Below are 25,228 nucleotides of genomic sequence, written 5' to 3'. Positions count from 1 at the left end.
GGGAATTATTGCTCTGCAATTAGTGATGAAGGAGGAAAGGACATATAGAAGAGGTGACGAAGAATAACTCTCTTGCTGGGGTGAATTACATTAGGTAGTCCCAGCAGATACAACTGGGAGTAAACTCTTCTTTCTGTAAGACCGGAATTATTCTTCAGAGAAGAAACCAAATCTACTAGAATAAGGAATGGGCGTGCTGGGGAGGAGATAAAATCTCAGGCATGGTATAAGGCCAGAATTCAACAAGAGTGCCTCAAGGTCAGCATAATTAGGTTGCTTTAGCCCTTTTATGGATGCCCATTGGCTTTCTAACTAAAAATCAAAGTAGTACAGGTCCCTTCTACAGGCAAGACCTAAGTAACTCTTACCAGGTGGAAACTGTACAGCAGGGCTCTGGTCTCACCTGGTGACATGTCATGTGTACTTCTCCAGACTTGTTTTCCTACTGAACAAGGAAATGTTGGGAGGATACGGTCTGTTGGCCTTTGTCTATTTATGCAAAATTTTAGATAGGCAATTGCACTTAAGTTTATAGCACATGAATTCTCTCCATGGTTTTTTTTTTCTTAACTGAGAAGTCAACATGCAAGCAAATATCCATTTATTACCATTTGGTAAACATACAACAAAATAAAGTGTTTGCAGAGATTTGAGATACTGGATTTGGGGTTGTACATTTTAAATGAAAGGCTTTTGAGTGTGCTTTGTTATCTTTTCAATTTCTGTCACACAGGGAAATTTTTTTTTGCAAAGTCAGTTTAAACTTTGTATATGTTCCATGTAGAAAAAGGTAGCTGAAATCTGCAGTAATCACTTGACTTAAGGAGCTAGATCTTTTAAAGAACTTAGAGATTTGGGTTTGCTCCCCAGGATTACTGTGTGGCGTCTTCCACATAGTAAATTGGCTGTAGAAGCACCCTTGATTTTGAGGCAGAGCTAGAAATTTCTCAATTATATTGATTTAAAATCACATATATGTACAGGTTCATATGAAATATTTATCAGCCTCAGCAATACTGCCAACAGGCTTAGTATAAAACATTAAGGTAAAAATATTTAAGAAAAAAATCAATTTTAAGGTCACCAAACAAGGGGTCTCAAAGTACAGTGCTTTGCTGTGCTTCTGATTTCCAGCAAGAATTTGACTGAGGACTGTTTCTTGATCCATCCTGAAGAACAGATTCTTTTTATGGAAATACTGCAAGACTGACTTGCTCCATATTAATTGCTTTTTGGAGTTAAAATAATCAGCTTTTTTAATTAAAAGATTAATCAACATATGCTGATGTTTCAAAAATGATTCTACTATAGGCATTTCTTAGAGAAATAAAAATGTTAAGGTATTTGAAGCTAATTTAGCAAGATGTGATTTTGCTGCTTCTTATATCAGTTAAATGCTGTTTATGTATTCACAAAAGCTTCCTTTTATCTAAACTGTTTGCATCTTCCTTAACACCAATTTAGGTTTCCAGTGACATTTTCTAGTTTCTAATTACAGGTCAACTGCCACTAGGATAAGCTGTGCAGTACTCACTCAGACTATATTGCTCCTCCCCCATTTTGCCATTAGGACACCAGTTTACTTAATAGTCTAGATTTCTAGAAATATATTAGAAAGTGAAGTAGAAACTTAGTGGTGAAGAAGATACTAAAAGTATACAATTAGCATAGCAATCTTAAGGTATACATAGTATATGTAATACAAATACACATATATATGTGTATATAGAGAAAGTGGATACAGTAAGTAATATTAATTCAAATGATAAAACAATCCTGGAGTACATGAGGGTATCCATAATAAGGTATGTGTTTGCATTATAATCCTATTCCTGAAGTGTCTCTTCTGTTAACTGTACACACAGATCATGCTTATTTAATGATTTGCTGGCATTTTTTATAGATATACAGTCTAAGAGAGCTGCACAAAACATAAGCTGATACTTGTTTTTTTAGAAAATGAACTCAAGTAGGGAACTAACTTCTGCTCATTTTGATTTTTATCTGTTGCACATGTGTATAGTTTTTGTAGCATATAGTATTAGCATATAGTTTAGTATATACTAAGTAATAGTATATTATGCTTAGCATTAAATTAGTATTATATTTAGTATTAGTATAGAGTTTTTGGTCTCACAGGGTGAATATTGCACTATGTATATATGTCCTGCCTAATTTATCTTAATGAAAAATCTACATTAAAATATATATCTATTCTTAACATCTTCCTCCATTAACCCAGAAAAAAAATCCCCAGGTAAAACACCATTGAACAGAGTTTGTTCCATTGTTTGCAAGATGCCTTTTTTTTCTCTCCTCTAAAATGAAATGATCTATTGCAAATTTTTGTTACCAACATGGGTCTAAATGCTAAGTAATGTATCACAATTTTCGATGGAGGTGTGTGTAAGCTATACAGTGTATTATGAATGGAAATCTTATTCCCCAGATTGTTTTGTGATACAGACCTTATTCCTGTATGAAAACCATTTTCCTGGGAAAAATTCATATATGCACAGTTCTGAATTGAACAGTCTTATTTCATTGCTATTATTATGTTAGGAAAATAATTTCACATTCTTAAAAGATCTACAGTGCATTTCTTAATAATATGAATTCAGTTGGATCATTTAAGAACTCTGCTTCTTTAGTCTCTGTGTTTGATAGTTGAATGAAACAGCAAAAGCATCTTGGAAGAAAACTTTTTTTTTTTTTACTTTTGCCCCAGGAAGTATTTTATTGCAGATTAAAATGTTACATGGCACTGTGATTAGGCCCAGCATTTTACATTAATTTGTCTGCAAGTGGGGCCTAGTTTTGTGTCTCTACAGTTACACTGAGGGAAATTAAATGAGAGACCAATGCTGTGTACTGCACATGTTGTTTGCTAGTGTGACAACGGCAGATGTTGCAAAGTGAATTTTTCAGCCCTTCCTTTCCCTGAGAGCCTGGGAACAAGATTGCTTTGTACCTTTTTCAGGCAGTTAAATGTAACTTTTAATGTAAAATCTAAGACTATCATCAGGAAAGACTGTTGCAGACCTCTAAGTCATCTCTATAATTGCAAATATAAAATTCAGCAGAACAAAACCAAATCTAACTTCAGAGTTAAATAGGGTGAATAACTGAATCATAGACACAAACACATTTTATACATGAGCCCTTAAAACTTGCACTACTGGCATACACTCGTGTGTATGTTTATACCACAGTCATTTTGTCTCTTCTATGTTAAGGAAGTGGTTTACTTGCCAGTGATGACACAGGCTGCCATTTGCTTTTGAACTGAGCTATTACAAAAGCTAGAAACTGTGCCCAGCCAGTGTATAACCAGGGCTATAAATCTAAATAGGTCAGGTCAGTGTATTTGAAATAGTTTTTATTTCGTTAACCGGTACAGTTACAGAGCCATCATAAAAAGATGGTTAGACTTCCATCAGAGACAGAGATTGCTACGTAATCCTCACATCATGTGAATGCTCATTCATGTAAGGGAGGGCTTTGACGTTAGCTGAGGAACTGGCATTCTTCCCAGAAGCAGCATACCTTTGATTTCGTGGCTGAATTATTCTATTACTCTTCTCCATTATTGAGGTCCGTTGAATTGGACAAATCTTATTCATTCATCAGGTGTTGGAATGAATGAGGGCTGTTGTTCAGCTGGTCGTGTGGGTATTAGTTGGCACTGCTGCTCAGCACGAGATGACCAGTGGGTTAGACAAGGACTGGCAACTCTGCGCCTTCTCCAGAGGCTGGCTTTGTAAGAGTTTGCAGGATGTCAGCTCATGGTAAAGAGTATCTAGGACTTCAAATAGATGGGCTTTTCCTTTTAAAAGAAAGTTGCAAACATTATAAATTGAACAAAGACAGAAAGTTGCAGTTTAACAATCGTAATACAAGCCCTATTCTTCACAGGTGCCACTTCAGGTAATTAACATAAAATGTCTAAATTTTGAGACCAAATAATGAATTTCTGTCCCTGTAAAAATGAGAGTGGAACTGGGTTCAAGGACTGTTTTCTCTACTGGTTCTCCTGCTTCATTCACTACCCATTCACTGAGTTCTTGCATACTTGTGTGAACAAAGACTATTTCATATCACAATAAAGAGTTGCTAATCCAACCATGCACTTAGTCTTGTCAAAGAGGAAGAAGACGTTTGGTTACAAAGACTTCAGAAAGCTGCTTAAGTGCACCATATCAAGTGCACAGCCAGAAAATCAAAAGCAGAGAAGATGAGCGATTTATGGCAATGGTGATGCAGAATGGACAGAGCACTTCACAGGGTTACTTCACTTGTTGGTATCATTTTAGGAAGCTAAATTGTGCTGTCATTACAGAGGGAGGTACTTTGTTTCAGCAGCATCACTTGGATTCAGTGTTCCTGTGCAGGATAAGTAGTAGTACGTTCTGGACACTTGTGTGCTGTCTCTTCTTGTTCTCACCAGGAGAATATCTGAGCTTTGGCTCAGATACAGTTTCTCTCTGTGTTGGTATCCTGGAGGCAACAAAAGTCTGTCTTTGCCTTCTTTTTTCTGCTTCCTCTTAAGCCATGCTGGAGCAGCACAGCTTACCTCTGGGCTGCCTGTGGCCTGAATTGCTGGACACTAGTAACAACAAGGCTTTGAAACTGCAAAACCCAGAATGGTTTATATGTTATTCTCCCTAAATCACTGTTAATAATATTCTCCAAAATTAAACCCTCAGGGCACATCAAGTCTTTTATAATCTTGTCTTTGACTACTGGCTGCCTATTAAAAGCACCTCCAAGCCATGTTCTTAGGCTTGGTACATGATGTTAATTTCTTGAAAGTAAGTACAAATGCTCTGCTAATAGGAACACAGTAATCAAACCTAAACCTCCAGGCTGTGATCCCTGTATGGTTCCTACAACGGCAGCTCTGGCACACCAGACCATTATCAAGGGAGAGGAGTTTGCAAGTTTAATTTTCATAAGAGGAACACAAAAGGCTATTATTAGAGCAGTGCAGGTTTGATCTGGTTTCTTTACAGAAGTATTTGGTTTTGTATATTTGTTTGTGTTACAGCAGAGGAATACAGCACACAGTGGATTAGCAAACCTGGTAAATAGGTGCCTTACATACTTGGTCATGTTTTCCACTTTCTCATCTCAGTGAAGACCTACAGATATTAGTGGGACACTGAATTGTTTCCCTTAGGCCAAACTGTAGTTAAAATGGGCTAAGAAAAGCCCTGCATGTGTTCCTGTTTCTGATGTGTCACACTGTAGAAATCATCACTTTCTATAGGTAATCTTCTTGCATAGTACTTCTTTCTCCCTAGCCTGTCCCTCAGTATTTGAAATGATTTTTTTTCTACTATCATGGTTTTAGCTTTTTTCTTCACTCTATTTTTCTTATTTTAAAATTCTTATGAATTTTCTTCACTCTATCCCAGCTAAAACCATGACACCTACTCATCTGTTCATTATCTAGTCTTCTCCCAAAAGGACACTTTTCATGCTTCTTGGTCTTTACACGTGATTTATTTTCTTACCAGGTTGGGGGTCACGGCAGGATTCCAAAGTGCTCAGCAAGATTTTCCCCAAGGCTCGCTTAGATATGTTCTTTAAAAAACAGAATAATATTATGGCACAAATACGTCCTTCACCAGTTTAAATGTATGCAACAATATCTATGTGTAGTGCATTTGCATTTGAAAATTAAAACAAAATGAAACTGAATCCTGATAGCACAAGACCTGGCACTGGCTTTATTTTCAAGCATTTTATCTTAAATACTGCTCAAATAATGCCAGTTTGTGGCTGGCTCTAATTCTTTAATATGGCTGTAGAAAGACAAAGAGCAGTTATTCAGTGAAAAAAAACAGAATTTTCCAAAGTGTGTGCCTAAACAAATCTAGATGGCAAGGAATGTAAGCAGGGCATGTACAATAAAAGCTCATCAGACATCTGCTAGGCCTGTGTTGAAAGGTGAATGGACAGATTTTGTGGTGTAATCTCAGACAGAGGCTTATCAGACCCAGCTGTTCTAGGAATTATTGGGAACCACTTTAGGTACAAACAAATTAGAAGAGATTGTACGTGTCATGTGGCAGGCCCACTGTTAGTTACATATTGAGATGTAATAAACATTAGCCCAAGTGGAAGGATTGTAGGAACCACTTAAGATTTGGACAGTCTTTTTCAGTGGTAATTTTATATTAGAACTCTGTTGGGACATTACATAACGTGTCTGGAAAAACAAACTCTTAATTTGCTGTCGAGACACTAATGCATGCTTTCTGGGAGATGGTCTTGCAATCAGTTTAATTAGCACTTAGAGTGCCTGTATCTGCAGGGACAGGTTGCTCTTGCTAAAACTTCAAGAAGTGAAAATAGATGGAAGTTATTCTGGAAGAAAGATGATGCACCTGCCCGGATGCCAGGCAATACTGCCTTGCGTACTGATGCTAGTCATCTACCTTCTGCTTGTCTGCCCCACTTGGGACTGGGGCATAGTGGAAAGCAGTTTGCAGCAGGCTGGGATTACACACGACCTCTGCAACATGGTGTGAGGTTTTAATAGTCCTAACAGAGCATGCATCTGCCTTTGGGCAGTCATTGCTTTGTAGTAGATTTTGTTGCAAATGAGATGCTTGGGGTATTTAAAACATGAATGTGCATATGCTGGGGAAATGACACCTAAACCCACAGTTTCTGATGAATAAGCTTTCTTTTGTCTGATGTATAGCTCACCAGGGATTTAGGGGATCCTTGCTGAACTCTACTGGGAATGCTGTAAATTATCTTGTTGTTTGACAGCATCATTGCCTGTATTGATGCTATGGGAGTTGGCAGCACACGGTGGCATGTTTCCAGCAATGATTAGCATTAAGTGCTATTATCACTGAGATATGGCACATCATGTGATGCATTGTCTCCTAAGCAGAAATGATTTGCAATAATACAACTGACCGGTGAACGATATGTTGAAGTCTTGACACAAAAGGTTATTATGCTCATTGCCAGTTGTAGTCTTTACTAGTTTAATCCTTCACTGGATTGTTATAGATGCATGTGTCAGACTTGCAATATGAAAGTAGAATTTCCATGTCAAGCGCTAAAATAAGTTACCAGATTATGAGATACTGCACTTGTTCCCTAGAGTCATCAGTGGAACACGAGCGTACTTCAAACAAAGTGAAGTGATCATCTGAGGAAACATTCTCATCTCACACAGATTAGGCAGAGTTTTGCTGAAAATTGAGGAGAACCCTCAGTCATTATCAAAGAAATTAGTTCCTAGCAGTCCAGTGGGGCTCCCAACACACTCTGTGTTCTGCAGATTATGCAATATGCCGATCTTTTGGCCAGCCCTTACCATTATCATTCCCAAGCAGGAGATTTAAACTTACTTTCTAAAGGACTGAACTGCCATACTGGACATGTACTTCTGGGATGTTATTGCATCAGCTTTTATGTTTGGATTGTTAATTGGGTAAGAAACTTGTTACAAAAAATACTTTATTGGTATATAGGAAGGGGTTTTATCCCTTTAATACTTACTCAGTGTCACGTTAGGATGCAGTTTAACAAAAGTCCTTTTTTAAAAGGAAAAATAATCTTCTAAAATCTTTCTGATTACTAGCATTTTTGAGTTCCTTGTTTCCTCTAAATTTTTGTTTAGAGGCTAATGACAGCTTGGATAGCTAGATCCAAGGAGATCTCTAGGCTTCTTTTAGAAAGTCAGCCATTGGGGTCTAAAAGTTTTCTGCAATCACTGGGTATTTCCCAGGGCAAACACATGTAAAAACGTGTTCTAGTGTAAAGGACTTTGATCTTAATAGGATATGAACATCCTTTTTAGTGTGGAAAGGACACTATCAAAACCCATTTTAAGTCTCTGAACTGCTTTCTTGCCATACCAATTCTCGAAGTTGTTGAAGAAGCTGTAAAACATCCATGAGCTTTTCTTCCACCAGTGACAGCCTAACTCTCTCAGTCTCCAACATCTGCAGCTCCATCTTCAACAATTCAGTCTCCTCCACCTTTTGCTGCAACTCACCTAGCAATGGGCCTTTGATCTGGACAATGACATAGGAAATTAAAAGCACTGGAGCTTTTCACTTTCTTGCCAATAATTACAAAGCTAAGTTTTCCCCCTTATCTGGTAAATGTCAGTTCACTCCATAAGATTATCTTGAAAGGAACTACATTTCATTAATGTAGTATATAAAGTGAAGAATCAATAGCTGCTAGGAAATGCATGCTTTGCTCTTGCACATAATGGCTGTTCGTTCAACACTGGATGCAAGCAGATCATGCAGAAATTTTAAATACTGGCATTACTATTTCAGTTTTCTAATCTTTTGCATTCCTGTCATCCTCTATAAAGGATAACTAATTTGTGTGCCCTCACCAACGTAATCATATCTTTGTCTTTCAACTCCTACATATCAATCATGTGTACATTCAGTGAAAACAAGAAGGTAATTAGCTAATTTCTTTTAAGTATTTTTGTTAAGAAAAAAAGGTGTCTTAAGAAGAAAAAATAAGATCCTCGTTCTGCAAAACACTGGCATGTACACTTGGTGAAGCATTGGCTTTCAGCTCAGTGCAGAAAAGTCCAGATTCAGCAAGACTTTTGAATGTTACAACAATCCTGGCCAGGAGGGGTCTCCTCAGACCTGCACCTGCCAGAGCTGAGCTAGTTTGTCCTGTCAGTTGTCTCAGACCTCCTTGTGAAAAAATGTTCAGGACTTGAAATGTTGCTTTTGCTTCAGTGCAAAACCTATGTGACATATTTTGAACTACAAAGCTGCCACACCATTTGTGAAAGTAAATATCTGTTTGTCACAGACCCAGGCCTGTTGCAGATACATCTCCAAGTTGCTAAAATGAGCCTAAAGAGCTTTTCCTGGAAAATATGTCACTTAAATATTAATTTTGGACCTTCAAGAGCACTGACATATTCCAGGTTCATTAATAAAAGTAAACTTATTTCTCAATCATTACTGTGCCCAGCATTCTGAAATGTTACCATTTTTTACAATTTCTTGTTGCAAAAACAGTCTACATATATTTATTAATATTACACTGAGAAACAAAATCATGTGGGGTAAATGCCAAATTTGCTGGCTCTGTTAATTCCTTTTTGTTGTCATCTTTTGCCTCTGTTGCAGTTTTAGAAATAACTACGGAGACAGTTGAACTCAAAATGTTGAAGGCCTTAATATGCACACTATTTAATGGAATTTTTTTTAGTGGAAATTTGTATCCTAATGCATTTTAATAGATGGCAAGGACCTTCAGTTCCTTAAAACACAAGTGTTGCCAGAGTGAAAAAAGAAAACAATCCCTGATCCACACCGAGCCTTCTAGAAGGTCAGTTTAGTTTCTGACTGTGCTAATAGTATGTATTATTTGGTGCTTATACCCCCATCAGATGGATGTTCTATTAATGCTCCGTGAGTCTCCAACTCCTTTGAGCTATACAGCAGCTACTACAGTTTGGATCACTTAATCTGGTCAATCTGCCAAACAATGATTTCAGCATCACTGTCTGAACACCCATTTTCCATGAATCCATTAACATTTTTCCTGTATGGAGAGCCAACTTTGTTACAACCAGTGTGGCAGCGGTCCAACTGAGACGTAACAAATACTCTGTGGGAGGTTTTCAATGAATTAAACGTGGTTTCCTTTATTATACTGGAGATAGCCTCTGCATTGTAAATACCACCTGGCATAGATATGTACTAAACACATGAAGTAGTTATGTTCCCATGTACAGCTGAAGCAGTGTCATATCAAATAACAGAGGTAAAAAGGTCATGATTTTGAAGTGTAAAATAGACTGTCCCAATAGGCAATTAGACAGATGCTGATGGAAATTGATAATCGGTGCTCATCTACCCTGGTCCTGCACCCTGTCAGGCACCTGAACCCCTAACATCACTTAGCTGCTGCTTTTAGCTGCTGCTTTAGTCATGCTGGCAAAAACTGCTGTTCTTGGAAAGCTGCACAGGGACTCCTCTGTCCTCTGCTGGGTGTTACTGAAAGGCTGGGTCACACATACAGACATGAATAGGAGAAGTACAAACTTTTCTCTTTAGTATGCATGCTACTTGAGTTCTCCATAGCTGTCTAGTGTCATGACCAGCTGCTTCATTTGTATAGACAGCACAGACAATATGCTTAGCTGGGAGTGCCACTAGTGATATTTGGACATAGCATTTGTTGCTACTGTGCTTCTTTTTGCTCTTCATTTTGACTGCTCCTACAAAGCCCTTTTTGCTTGTATTTCCTATGCTACAGCTAGTAAACTGCTTTCCACAGCAGTTATACCATAACAGCCTCCTTGTCATCTATAAAGATGCCAGTTTCCCAATACCTTGGCTTCATTTATACGTATGGGTATGCATTTTCTGTCTTCTTATTGTACTTGAAGACAGTTGCTCAGTGTGCCATTAAAACCTTCTACCAAATTGTTTTCCCTAGCTAGGTTACATCTAGCACCTGTTGTTACCTTAACATTTGCAATAAGATAATGGCAATAGTTAAGCATTATTCTCATACTAAATCCAAAACACAGCACTATAACAGCTACAGTGAAGAAAATTAACTCTATCCCAGCTAAAACCATGACAATAAGCTATTTTTAAAACCTAGATACTGAGGAGGGATGGTCAGTAGTTAAGTCACAGAGCTCAGAGGAATGGGTTTTGGTTTTGGCTCTGTCAAAGTCCCCCAGAAAAGCCTCATTTTGGATCTGTGCCTTGTTTGTGAAATGGAAATACTACCTTGCCAACACCAGTTTTGAGAAGTCAGCTGCTGATATCTGACCCTTTTATAAAAGAATGCCATGGGGAAAATCCAAGTTCTGGAGTAGTGTGTACAAATACATCTAGGAAAATGAATAATTAATATGCAAAAATCCCTTAAGGAATGTGAGGCAAAATAATTCTATTGTATTTTCCACAGAAGTTAAGGAGGTTCTTATATAAGAGCCATTTTTACAAGCAATGAACCTGAGAAACATTTTCAAACTGGGAAGAAAACAGTAACAGAATGACAGAATGAAGTGCTGAATTGTGCTTCACAATTTATCTTTTAAACCATTTCACCCTCAAAGGACTGGAGGGTGGCAAATGGAGCACTAGTTTTTAAGAGAGGCTGCAGAGATGATCTGAGGAACAGCAAATCACCTCAAGAGTATCAGTAATTCTGTTAGGCAAATTGATAGGAACTGTAATGGAGGAGGGACTTGGTGAATACATAGATGACCATAGCAAAGAATCTATTAGATTTCTTTGAAAGGGTCTATGAATATATATGAATAATGTTAATCCAGTTGAAAGAGTGTAACTGCTAGAGGGCAGTGACACTGATCCTGCCATGGAGTTAGCTGGTTAAAAGATGGGGGTGGAGCACGAAGTCACAGACCAGGATTGAAGGTTTCACAATGGACAGAGATAATCCTTAGGGTGTCACAAGGAGCTGCTGAACTAAGCTGTTCAGCATATTCATAAATTATTTTTAAACAAGGTGAATGTCAAAGTGTTTAAGTTTGCTCTAAATACAGTTTTTTTGGGGGTAATCAAAACTAAAGCTGCCTGGGAAGAATTACAGTGGAAGTTTGTGATATTGAATAGCTATGGGCAATAAAAGATCAGATGAAATTCAGTGTCAATGATGCAGAGAAAGATGCATAGGAAAGGTACACAATGTCATACATATGCAGTGATGAGGGCTGACACTCAAGAAGGAGATCTAGAAGAGCTGTAATCTCCTGAATGTAGCTCAGCAGTCAGCAGAGATGAAAAGGATACATGCTAGGAGCTATTAGGAAAGGAACTAGGGACAAAACAGAAACTATGATTATGCCATGAAGGACTTGCATTTGAACACTAAGCACGTTTTCAGTTCTTCTCATTCAGAAAGGGTAATAGAGCTTGGAAAGTACATGGAAGAATAAAATAGAATAACAGAAGTAAGTAACGGTTTCTATACCAAAAGGGCTGAGGCAGACTAGGAATGGTGATAACCAAGGCATTATTTCTGGTAGTAAGAGTCTAAGAGTCCCTCATAATTATGAGGGAAAGATCATTTGCTGATTTCCAAGCACAAAAACAAGGCTATAGTGGACGATCAGCCAGCAGATTTAAAGCTAACAAAAACAAATCCTCAAAACCTGTTCCCTTCAGACTAGTATGTGGTGGTCCTTGCCCTGAGATACTGAAAGCATCTGTAGCTTTAAAGGAAAGGCACATTCATGGTAAATAGCTCCAATACTGGCCATTAAACATTATACTCCACGTAACATCCAGTTCAACATGTGTCTATTCCTAGTGTATTGGGAACCAGGTGAGAAATACCAAAAAGAAAATCCTCTGTACTGTTTCTCACTGCTTTTCTCTAAGAAAATTCTGCTTGCTATCAGGTGTGTGATACCAGGATGAACTTTTCATTTGACCCTGTATGGCAGGGCATAAACTAATTGTCTTTTTAATTAAGCTGGCAGTTGCTATGCAAGCTTTTATGGAAATTATATTTTTAGAATTTACTCATGTTTTCTACATCTATTATCCCTAGGACCTGACACCTTCATCACCCTGTCTTCAGTGGAAGCTATTTTTAAACACTCGGTTGTTGGAAAGCAGAACTTTCTAGTAATGACAAATTTCAGAACTCTTTTATCCCCTGGTTTTACAAGTCTTAGACTGAAGCAATTATTAATTAGTATTTGAGAGTGTTGCTCTTCACTTGCCTGAAGTTACTTCATAGATTTGTTGTTATTTGTCTACTTTGCAGCATTGAGCATGTCCAAATAGAATTATATAGAGCAATGTATAAAGTAGTTTTCTCAGGTTATCAGACAGTTAATAAATAATAATAATAAAAAATAATAATATCAGTTTATTTATTAAGCAAATATATTTATTTGGAAGTTGGATGAGAGACAGCATTTCTTAGTCTTCCAGTTTGCTTTGTGTTGATTACAGGAACAGCCATCTTTTTGAAAGGAATTACTTATTACTTGTCTGTCTGTTTTGTAGCATCAGGAAAACCCCCCTAATAACTGCATGCATGATATAAATGCTAGCTAAATAAAATAAATTTACTATTAAACCTTCTTACTAACAGGCTCAAAGGGATTCATCCTACTGATTTTAAATTCATGTCACAGTGAGTTGGCACTACATCTTATTCACCTCCCTTCTTGCCTTTAAATCAAGAGCAATGGATTCCTTTTTTGTCCTGGAATTTTGTATTGATCTATTGATAACGGTACTTTTCTGAACAAGGTGGAGACGACTAATATCCGTCAGCAGAGATTAAAAAGAAGGCAATATGATACTGCAGAAGTACCTCTGAATGGAGGAAAAAAAAAAGAAAACTGGTAGTTCCTTCCTGTAAGTAAAAGAATAAATGTAGTTTTTTATGTGGGCAGTAAGCAGTATAGAAGGAAGCTTTGTGTTGCTCTAAGGAGTATTACAGGAATAAATTGTCACTGACTATGGCAAACTGTGTAAAACACAAGTATTCTGGTTTTAAATTTTTTTCCTCACAAGTAAACTCTTTCATTTGATTTAGTCAAGGGGGAAAATGATATGAAATACTGAAAAAAAATCAAAGGATGGCAACATGTAAAGAAGTTGAATATTTTACTCTCACTTTAAATAGTTTACCCATTAATATAATCCTTCCAGATCTACTGAAATCTTTATGCTCCTTTTAAAGAAGGGGTATAAAATACTGAACAAGCACTAACTGAACCTTAAGACAAAGAAGACTAAAGCAACGGACATGATGAACTATTTTTGTTTCACAGAAAGATTGCTAGCATTTATATCTATGCCCATCAATGGCTGAAGTTTACAGTACTTAAATAGTAAGATCACATGGACTACTAGGATACTGCACTGGGGCTTTCAACTACTGTGGTTATAAGCTCTCCTGAAGGAAAGCTGAACAAGCTGCTAAGCCTAAGGACTAATTTTTTTTTAATTTATAAATATATTAGTCTAAGCCTGAGAACCAGCCAGAGTAAACTTGATTATTTCCTCCAAAGGACTCCAAAACAGTGAGCCCCTGCATCTCAATCACCTAAAGGGATTTCATTAAAAGTTATTGTGCTCCCAGGGGAGCTGGATGTCTTAGGACATGAAGTGTGTTTCATCCACAGATGAGGAACCACTGAAAGCTGCCTATAGCAACATTATGGTTAATGTGCGACTCTTTTGTCTGCAGCGTTATCAGTCCCAAACATAGCATCAGTGAACATCTTAAACCATTTAAATAAAGGTTAGTATTTGAAGAGCCTGTGGCTGGTGTGCGTTTCATCCTCCAAACAAATGCAGTTTCAGGTAGAGCCAGACTAGAAATGCAAGTGTTATAGGAAAACATGAGATGTTTGAGCTGACAGACTAATGGCACAGTGAGAAACATCAGCAACAGAGAGCAGAACTGCCAGAATAAAACATAAATGCACATGTATATAAATACAGCTACTTAAAGATACATAAATAACTCTTTTACACTCTGCTTGGCACTTGTTACCTCTTCCATATTTGTTTCCAGTTTTTTCACTTCATGCCCTTTAAGCTCAAGCTGTTCAGTTAGCTGTGTGATTCTCTCTGCAAGTTCCACAGGGGCTATTTCACAGCCATCAGCATTGGTGGTCTCCAAGAAAGACATTAGCTTTTTCCACATTTTTTCATCACATCTATATATACAATTAAAAAAAAAAAGTAAGTGAGATCTCTACTATGAAGGTCAATGTTTCTAAAAGCCAGTTTTCCTGCAAAACTCTTGGCAGTGCAGATCACAAATTAACATCCTAGATGACACTGGTGAGGGTTTGGTGGGAATACCCAGCGTGTTGTTTCCCATGAACTGTAAAGGATGGACAAAGGGATCTGCTGATTTTGTTACATAGTATTACTACTTCTTACTGAAGCCATGGTGTCTTCAGGTCATGAAATAATCTTTGCAAAGGGCTCAGATAGCATTAATCTCAGAAACCTACCCACTGCCACAACAAGGGAGCTTGACCAGTATTTTCTTCATTTGGTCCACGTGGGGTGTCTGGTCTCCTGCCCACTTCTCCTCCTCTTCATCAGAGGCAGCCTGGCCCTCCACAGAGCGGAACAGCTGATCCTCTGTTTGAGAAACCAACAACCCCTTAACACCAAATCAAAAACCCTAATATGCTGCAACTGTGGCAATTTAAACTCCTGAGGCTGAGACAGAAAGAAGTGAGATTATAAAAACCCCAGTGAAACACAATGCAGGGTCCTTCAGCACTCTCTTGCAGGTAACTTATAGCTACTTCAATTCTTTTAATTCCTTTATGTAACTAATATAACTATGAAGGATCAATGTGTTACTGGGGGACAACTACTGTTTACATATACAGTTAAATATATGCTTTTCAAGAAGACTGAAAAACCATTGTACTATGTAAGATTTTTTTTTTTTTGCATAGTCATTGTACCAGCTGAGCACAGATTCAGAGTGTAGGAATTTGATATAACTGTTCTCTAATTAGCTTCTTTGCTGTGTTTTGTAGGGACAGTGACTTTAATATATTAATGTAACATTAGACCTATAGCTACCTAATGTTTAGTTAGAATTTTTTACCTAAACCTAATGTCTCCTCATATGCCAAACAAATTATAAATGAACTACCTATAATATATGTACTATTGCAGTAACATTTCAACAAATTTTAGCTGTATCTTATAAAAGCTATTGCATTTAACTCCTTTTTATCACAAGAAGATATTTAATGGGACTTAAAGGATTATTAGGATGCCCGTAACTTATTGGGAGCCTTTTGAAGCATTGAATATATGAAAAGCACTAGTCATATATTTATTCTGAACATTTATTTTGAGTTGATATCAGGTTAAGCCAATGTCAACATGATTTTAAATTTTACAATTATTTACCTTAATAGCTGTCTGTCAGTTAAACAGGTTTAATGAATTCTAGCAGAGTGATCAAGCCAGATGCTGTTATTTCTTCAAATATTGAAACACATTTGACCTTACGTAGTGTTACAAGGGTTGTGCATGTTTAGTTGATGCAGCACAGGAAAGATGGGTTCAAGGGGATGAGTCACCCAGCAGAGACTCTCAGGTGAATGATTTTCTGTCTCATTTCAAGGGCACAAGCACCTGCAGTTCAAACTAAAATACCATTTCAGTTGTCACTTTTAGAAGAACTCCTAAGGTAGTCAGTCCCTAGGCCCTTGCCAGCCGGCGGCGAGCGGTCACCGAGACCCGTGTTGTTTGGCAGGATCCCCTTCAGAGGGCAGTCATGTTACACCTCTGCAGAAGTCCTTTGCTGTCGGACTGCTCTCCCACCGGTGTTTAATACTCTCTCAAGTCTATTTTCAGCAACAAAGGAAAAATGGCCCGTTGTTTTTTTCTTTTGGTTAACACTTGGCATATGCTAATGCAATTTCCATTCCAGTAGCATTCAGTGTGCCTAATTTATAGGTTATCATGTTCAATAATTTATTGCCTAAGCTGGAGCAAAGCTTGGTTGCATGCAGCATTGTTCTTTAATCAGAGAATGAATGTCTGCATTTTCATGGTGATCTTTACACTGTACAAACTAATTTATTAGAAGTGGTTTTTTTCTGTGAGGCTGTGCATGGCCGAAACAAACACACATACCCCCCCAAAAAAACCCAAAACCAACCAAACAAAAAAGTTCTATTTTCAATCTGTGATACATTAGTAGTGAACTTTTTAAATCATTTATTTTCCTGCCACAGGAGTTCAAAGGGATAACAATCAGAGTTTACAACTGTTCTGGCAGCCGTGAGAACTAATTGACCAATGCTATGGATTCCTTGAAGAGCTTTGAACTGATATCTTTAATCCAGTAAATTAATTGCAGCATCTGGCATAGCAGACACTTAAATGAGGTTTTTAAAAATGGGGTTTTAAAAATGGAGGAAAAGGCATGTGACTCTGTTATGCAGGACTGGAAACCAGAGAGGAAAAGCCAGCTCCATTCAATATGTAAAATCTAATTTTTTGTCCCTACATACAGCTCTCCAGTCAGCAGTAAAGATGCCTTGTTACTTATAGTTAATGTCAGATAAGTTCTTCTGACTTTGACCTAGATATGTCAAAAAAAAGTTATCTGAAAACGAGTGTACCAAACTCTGCATTTGCTGTCTTACTTGGCATGTAAACTGCCACCTGGGGCAGATGAAGGGGCGGGGGGCAGAAAAGTGTGGCTTCTAACATGGCTATCATAAGTGTGTCTCATCATTACAGCAGCTAAATAACACCCCATTCTCCCACCCCCCAAAAAAAGATCGCCACCTCTTTGAAAGCCCTTGTGTCTGCTCTACAAAAGCCTTGTCAAGGTCATTGATAGCGAGAGGCAGCCTTGGCAAACCCAGTGATTTTAGAAGACTTTCAGAGAATGCTTCATGCAGTCCCATGAGAAATTGCAAGTATGCAGTGTTATGGCAGTAGTTAGCGCTACATGTGCGAAACAGGTTGGGCCTTTTCTGAGTTACTGGAGGGGCCAGAATGTTTCCAAAGAGTGTGACTGTACAGAATATTAACTGCAAATAGTTTTGTAAATTATTTTAGCTGAAGTTCTGAGTTCTTATTTACAAAGAAATGACAATTTTATACTTTTGAGCCAGGAAAAATATTTTGGTGAGGTGAATCATATGGGGGGGGGAAGCAGCTTTAAATCATGGCTCAAAGTGATAGGTTCAGTCTTCTATTACCCCTAAAATTATGTGGGGAGTGAGAAGTAGAAAGTTGAGATACTACCTTTTATTTAGGTCTAGGATTTCAAGATTCACTAGAATTGGTTTGTAGCTTTGGTGGTTTAATGTCTATCTTAGTTTTTCTGCTGAGGATCTTACAAATCAGTGAGGAAATAAAGTAGCTGTGTACTGGGTTTGATACCGTTCTCAGAAATTCCAGCTCCACCTGTGGGAGATCGTCGATCTTGTGCAACAGACAGACAGTATCTTCCATCTGGTAAGGCTGCTCTCTCTCTCTGCTCTGGGCTGCTTCTTGAGGGAAGTGGAAATCTCACAATTTTTGACCTGGAAAAGAAGGGCAAAATAAAGTGGACTTGTAGGAAATCTGAAAAACCAAGGTGAATGTGCACAGCACATGAATGATCAAATGAAATTGTTTGGACTTGCTATAGAAGAACAGGCATATCTGCCTTCAGTGCCCTGAGGGCTGCATTCAGTTGCTTCACTAAGAATCCAAGGAAGGTGGATTTCAGCAATTAGATTAAGGTAATAAGAACTAAATGTCACTTCTGGCTTTTAGTTCGGGTCAAAGACCCCTAGAAAATATATATGGAAACAGTCTACTCTGGCCATGAACTCTCCTTTCTCCACTGACAGCATGCATTGTCTTTACTGTGGAGACTCTTATAATGTAGTAAAAAACCCATAGTTACATTGGATAAATGGAAATTTGGCATATCCATTCACACATGTAAGGTTTATATCAAGCATTTCCTAAGGTAGGAATAAACTATCTCTCAGGCATGGAGCTGAATGAACAGGAAGCCCAGTGCATTGCAAGCCTGTGTATGTTACCTGGATATGTTGTATAATGTAATATTGTACATTTCATATAGAGTACATTCCCATTGCTTCCTTTTCTACTGTTTAGAAGAGTTTACTTTCAACAGTTACATCAGGATATTTTCCTATTTAGACTGTATAATAATGTGGTTATGCTTTTCCCAGCAGGAACTGTCATATAGTTCACAAGGAATCTGTATGTTGAAGAAAGCAAACCAAATTCAGGAGTTTAACAGTAAATCGAGCTCCCTCCAAATTCTGTTTTGGTCTAGTAAATATTGAATATTCCTTGTACTTCACATATTAAATATTCATTAACAAAAACTGAGAGTTAAACCACTTAACAAATTGGTCCTACTGAAACAAGCGGAATGACGTGATCCTTTTGTACAAATCTTCTAAATACTTCCTGCCTGTAAATTGAACTACTGCTAGAATCAGGACTTTAGATGTAGTAACAGAAAAGCTGATGCCAAGTTAGCGATGAGTATTGCAGAAAGCTTTTGTTAGATTAAACACAGCTGCTGTCGGTTCCTGAAGAACCATGCCAATATTAGTTCCCTTGTTGCCTGTGAAAGTATACTAAGTAAATAAGGTCAAGAATTTAACAACAACTGTCAGAATTTCAAAATATCTGTAGGGACAGGAGATGAGGTAAACCATGCTTAGGAACCAGAACTTCTTTTACACCCTTGAGTAGAGCTGACTGCAGAAAAATTAATTACATTTAATTTAAGTTATGGCACTATTTAGCTTAGCAACAGTTGGATTTCCTGTAAAGTAAAGGGAAATAGCACTCTCCAGAATTGAGCCTGGCTAGTAATTTAGGTTGATTAGTTCTGGAAAAAATAATTATGAAATAGTGCACAAATGGCAAGCACTATTAAGCTTGGGCATTCAAAATGGGGGCTTCTGGAAGTGTCCCAGAGTTACTGTGGAATGCAGTAGTATTTCCTTTCACAAGAATGTTATTTGTTTTCCTGAAATGTGTTAATTCCATTCATTTTAAGATAAAAAATATTTTGGGGTCTGGTAATATAAGAATCCTTTAAAATCTCTTGAGGACTGCTGTTGGTACTGTGCAGATTGTTCTCTTAGTTTTGAGCTGCAGCATCATTTAAATCCATTTGGATTTTGGAGATTTTGCGAGTTCACATAATATAGAGATGTTGGCAATTCAGTGAATATTCATTGTAATCTCAAAGTTTTAAACCCATAAAACATTGAGAATATTCAAGTATCATGAAAATCTTTCCTAGCAAAAGTGGGTAAATGCTGTAATGTTTAATGGGAGATCTGCTGGTGCTATTAACTTCCATCTGGCAGCCTAGTTTCAATTTAGCTTGCAGCCCAAGGAAGAACTTTGGTGGAAAAAAACATCCTTCCCATAAAATTCAGGACTCTCTCCATTTAGATGAGATTCAAGACAGACCTAAATAGTGGCTTTCTGTAGTTCTTGTCAAGGCACTGATAATTAGTTGGTGAAATACAAACTCTGGTTATTCTTTAGCTGTTTTCTTGAGAGGTCTTAATCAGCTGTCCCTTAATGTGGAGAAATTAAGGGACCCATACAGGTGGCATGTTTTGTTAGGTCTTTCTGCCCAATATATTAAGACAGCCATATGTGTCTTCTCTGGAGACATTAATCTGGGAAACTAGAAAGAAATATAAGTTCTGAGCAAGGGTATTCAGACCCGTGTGCTCCGGAATTTAAATCTTTGTTCTAGCACAGGCTCTATAATTTTTATTGTGTCTTAGTTTCCCCAACGGAAGAAATATAGCAAAGTTAGTGTACCTTACACCCTAAACAAAAAGGCAGCACAGATTAAGATACAGCCTTGTTTCCTAGAGCCATGCATGGAAATTATTTCAAGGTATTTGGGAAAGGGGCAGATTTTAAATGTACATGAAGAAACATGTGGCCAGACAAGCTGGAATTTCAGAGCTCATCCATGCTAGATAAAAATGAAGGAAAAAAGCAAGCAACAGCATGAGTAGATACCCAAGTGTAAAAACTAAAAAAAAAACCACAAGAGATTTTGTCTGATCAGCTAATATATAATGTCAAGGATATGCTAGGAATAACAAAACTGGAAATTTGTAGTTTTGGTACATCTTGCTGGGAGTCCAGTATAATGTGATGCTGGGCACTGGTTTAGCCACAGTAGTGGCCAGGGAAGATGACAGGGAAGGACAGGAACAACAGCTTAGTGACAGAGTTTGAGGGAGGGGGAGTGTCCTGCACAATAGAGTTCCTAAGAAGGGATGTGTAAACATGGTTGGTTTTCATTCATGTAATCCAAAAACAGTTTAATGCGATAATCTGTTTGGCGCCAAAGATCAGGAGCTACAGCCAGAGATCATCTTGGCTATACAGAAATCGGGGAGGAGTTGGAAGGGGGCTTCTAATATGGCTCATGTAACTGCAAGGGCAAACTTACCATTCCTTTAAACTATAACTAGAAACTAAACATGAGATGGATTGAAGAAGGTTCTCATCAGAAATCACAGAACCAGAAGAATAGTGTAAGGGATATAATGTATCTTGGTTTTCTGTTGGAAGAAAAGGACTGCCATTGATACAGGATCCTACGTTGTCCTTAGAGAATATTTAAAGTTTCTGACTGGATTGTATCTGTTTTTTGAACTTTAAAGAAGATGCAACCAAACAGTACAGAAGGTGTTAATTCATGGGGTTGCTTCATGCTTCTCAGTTTACATTGTGCAGTACACAGCATTTCATCCTTGTTCTAAAGTGAGGTGATGGGGCATGAATGGAGTCATGGTGGTGCTCTTTGGTAGCAGAACAATGAAACACCATGATCTGCTGATTCCTCATCATGTGATTTAACCACCAGGTCATTTTTTTTCCTATCGGGGAGCTTTGAATTGGCTTTAATGCCAAATCTGTACTCTTAATTTTGATCTGGCAGAGGTTTCAGGATTTAAAGAGCATACTGAAAAAGTCCAACCAATATGCTTTCTCTGTCATGGCAATTGCTAAACAGAGGAATCTTCACTCATTCTTAAACATAGGTTTAATTCTTTTTCCATTAGTATTCATACAACATCAAATGGGCCTTCATAAATGAGAAGGGTGAATAAACAGTTCATTTGTTTAGGGCAAAGATCAGAGGGGAAAGTAGAGCTGAAGATGCCTGGGAAGCGTTTGTGTACAGTGCAGTGTGGCAAGGCTTCCATGGAGACAGGCAAACAGTCCACATTCATTTTGAAGTCTTTGTACTGAGGATAATGGGCAGCTTGAGAGAAGGAAAATGGAAGGGGGGAGAGTTTGCAAAGTACTGGACCTTAAAGTAATGTCCATGACTAATTGGCTTTTAACTGGCACTCCTGTTGTTATAAAATTTCGAACTGCCGCACAAACCACCTGCTTCTGGCACTAAACAAATCTTTAATTTAAATAACACTTAACTAATCATAAAATAACTGTGAGGAATTACTTAGCTTCATGTTCATAGACCTTTCTAGTCTCTTTGAGACTATTTGAGGCAGATCAAATAGTCTCAAATATGAATACATACATTGCCCTTAGTTATACAAACTAAGCTATACTTTATTTTAAAAGTGTATGACTTGTGTTTTTTAACCAAGATGAGGTGTGATTTTTATTTTTGTACTATTTTACCCAAGCTGTCAGAGTTCAGGGAACTCAATGGTTTCAGTTTTGGCTTATCCCCTAGAGAGAATTACAGAGTTTAGGAGGTGTGCATATTTTTATTTGCAACTCTTCATTTACTGTTCATATCAAATATGTTTTCACACTGGAGCTAAGTGTCTGTGTAGGTTTTCTGAATACATCTGTCTCTGGTTGGTGCTGTAAGCTGTGAACCTCTCTGTAACAAAAATCATATGAACGAACTTTCTATGATTAATTCAGATTTTAAATTGCTTGATTTGTAAAGCATTAAATACACATTTTTAAAGTATGAATTTTTAGTAGCTATAATAAAGATGACTAAATAGCACGGATTTATACTGAAATAAGTTTATAGTGAAGGAGCCTCTATGTGTTACAGTTCTGGGAGGCTTCCTATTATTAGCTGATGACTTTTATTTTCTTGCCAAAATCACCATCCTCTAGGAAAAAAATTTTTGCTGACGGCAGTGTGTTTTCTTGCTGAATCTTTCCATCTTTCTGCACATTGTATACAAACAGGTAAATCTTGCAATGGTACTGTCACATGTAGCAGAGAGTAGCAGAGTTATGCCTTGATGTTGTGCAGTGCTCTTTCTATGATGATCTCACGCATTTTTGAGACAACATAAACATTTGTGCAGGCATAGTGAAATTATAGAATAGAAATGTGCCTTTTAATGTCCACGCTGCCCCATTCCAAAGAGCAACTTCTGTAAGCTCAGACCGTTTTGGGGGAAATTGTTTTTCAGAAATTAGCTATTCTTAGTACACGTCTTCATTGTTCAATTGTCAACTGCTTTGTTGTTACTCTGTTTCTTAAAATCCGAGATTAGATTAGAAAAAAATTTATTTCCTGGATGGTACATTGGTGTTCCTGACACTTTTGATTCTCAGAGATTCAGAAGCAAAGATCTTCTGTTGCCTATTGTTTTCCCATGCCTTTTGGGTTGAATGTCTCAGAATCCAAATGTTTCTTAGGCTGATATTTTAGGTTTCAGGTAAGCAAGAATAACAGAGGTAAAAGGCCTTGTATCTCTGTCTGGAGCACTGACTGTTTCTAAAAGCTTTAAAGTACTGAACGTGCTGCAGTCCATGGCCATGAAGAAATACATAATACTTTGCCAACAACTGTGAATATCTGTTTATGCTAGGCAAGCTGTCACTAAAAACCAAGAATAAGGTCAGGAAGGTTTTTTCCTTTTGCACTCTCAGTGCTCTATGTGGCAGGGACACTAGCGCAGGGAGTGGTGGCCTTGACATATAGGAAAGACCAGAGGAGTTTTTCAGGCCTGGAAGAGTAGTTCCAATTAAATTTGGAAGAAAACCTCCCTCTTTCTTACCATCTCTATTATATGCTCTGAGTTGTGCAAGTATTGTGCTGCTATGAACTGGATTTATGAAATGAGGTGTGTTTAAAATGTCATCCCTCCCTTTTGGAGAGAAGTTAAAAATATGGATCAGTGCACAGCCTGAAGAGTTGCATCTTTCAGGGGATGGCAAAATGTGGGGCTGTGACAGGAGTGAGCAGGTGGAGAGACTTTTGATTGGTTTTTACTGCTGATGGAAACGTGATTAAATTACACCCTAAATAGGTACAGTGGTTGAAGTGAGAATGAGAATTACAGTGACAGCAGACTTGAACATGGAGTAAGGAGACAGGATTGGGGTAAAGATAAAGAGACAGAAGATGAAATATGCAGGAAAAGTGCTTAAGGGCCAAGCACACTCCCTGATAAAACTTGGGATGCTATCCAAGTTCTTGGAGTCTTACCATTACTCTCATATCGGTAAATGTTTGAGAAAATCATCCACAAATTAGTTCCTCGTTCTTTCCCTGCTGCGGGTCCATGTGGAGGATGATACTGTACTGTGCTGTCAGTTGCTCAGTTACCTCAGAGCAGAAATCTATGCAGAGAATGTAGAGAATCTGACCCTCTTGGTAGAAAACACAGATGTCATGATACAAATTCTTGTGTTTTAAGTGTATTTGTTTTTTTTTAAGGTTCTCAGCTTACAAGATGTCAGGAGGTTGCCTTAGCACCTGGAGCACGTGCATTACAATATAGTTATTTGTAAAACTGCAGTCTGTTTTTCCTATATGATCTTTGCCTCATTTGAGGCAGAGGATGAATGATTTCTGTGGATGAACAACTTTAGAGAGAAGGAAACTTCTGCCAGGAGGTTCCTTTCTCATCTACTGCGGAAGCTATAAGTAGCAAGTCAGGTGAGACACAGGAACAGAATGGATAGTGTCCTTGTTAAAGCAACTAAATCCTCCTTTGAGGAAGTAGATTCTACTCCTGTCTCTGCCAGAGATCCTGCATGATGCTAGGCAAATTACTTTAGGTTTTTGACACATAATTACTGTCACATGCATACTGATAATTGGGGGGTTTGGGTCCTGAATGTTTTTGGTGTTAAATTTGAGATTGGGGCATGAGAACTGCAGCTGAAGCATGGGATCATGGAAGTTATGATTTGTGTGGTTTGCTCTGAAATCCTCAGTGCTGTGAACATTTAGATAAGTCAGAGCAGGCACCTAAAATTAGCAGAAAATCTTGATGGTAATCTTTCTATTCCAATATATTATACTGTGATGAACAGTATACTAAAAACCTCATAATTAGTTTTCAACATAACAGCTAAGGCTACATGTACAGTTAAGATAAACATCAGTGCATAAAGCAAGACCCACCTAAATACAAAATAGTTGCTCTTAAGCATGGATATGTGCGCTCATACATAAATTTATTACAGAAAGAATGAATAAGGAAGCTGAATTAAGGCTGCATGGGCAGGTTTCATTCTGTGACTTACAGGATGCATTTCTTTCAGATCTGAAATGTAGCTCAAGATCTGAGTCTTGCTGTTTGTTTTCCTTAACCATTTTTGGCCTTAACTTCTGTTTACCATTATTAATGACCTATTAGTCATTTGGGCTGTTCCATGAAAAGTAACATTTGATAATTAGGCTAAACAGATGAGAAATTTATAGTGCTTTTATAAATCCTGTACCT

General features: G+C 37.8%; 1 protein-coding gene across 3 annotated transcripts in view; it reads right to left on the bottom strand.

Moving 5' to 3' along the window:
- Window positions 1-3,359: 3,359 nt before the first annotated feature.
- Window positions 3,360-25,228, bottom strand: part of EFCC1 (EF-hand and coiled-coil domain containing 1) — a 53,518-nt gene continuing 31,649 nt past the window's right edge. The window contains exons 3-8 of one of the 3 annotated variants that reach the window (XM_075096702.1): window positions 17,913-18,055; window positions 14,993-15,125; window positions 14,524-14,689; window positions 7,887-8,045; window positions 5,517-5,586; window positions 3,360-3,826 (exon numbers count right to left, since the gene is read on the bottom strand). In XM_075096702.1, the coding sequence (XP_074952803.1) occupies window positions 3,693-3,826; window positions 5,517-5,586; window positions 7,887-8,045; window positions 14,524-14,689; window positions 14,993-15,125; window positions 17,913-18,055 (805 nt within the window). In that variant the 3' untranslated portion in view covers window positions 3,360-3,692. The remainder of the gene's footprint in view (window positions 3,827-5,516; window positions 5,587-7,886; window positions 8,046-14,523; window positions 14,690-14,992; window positions 15,126-17,912; window positions 18,056-25,228) is intronic. The other 2 variants (XM_075096703.1, XM_075096704.1) reach the window with 2 other exon arrangements.

Source organism: Phalacrocorax aristotelis, chromosome 6 (genome assembly GCF_949628215.1).
Source record: "Phalacrocorax aristotelis chromosome 6, bGulAri2.1, whole genome shotgun sequence".
In the NCBI taxonomy this organism is placed as follows: domain Eukaryota; kingdom Metazoa; phylum Chordata; class Aves; order Suliformes; family Phalacrocoracidae; genus Phalacrocorax; species Phalacrocorax aristotelis.
The sequence above is the reverse complement of the archived record's forward strand: the minus strand, read 5'-3'. Positions and strand labels throughout refer to the sequence as shown.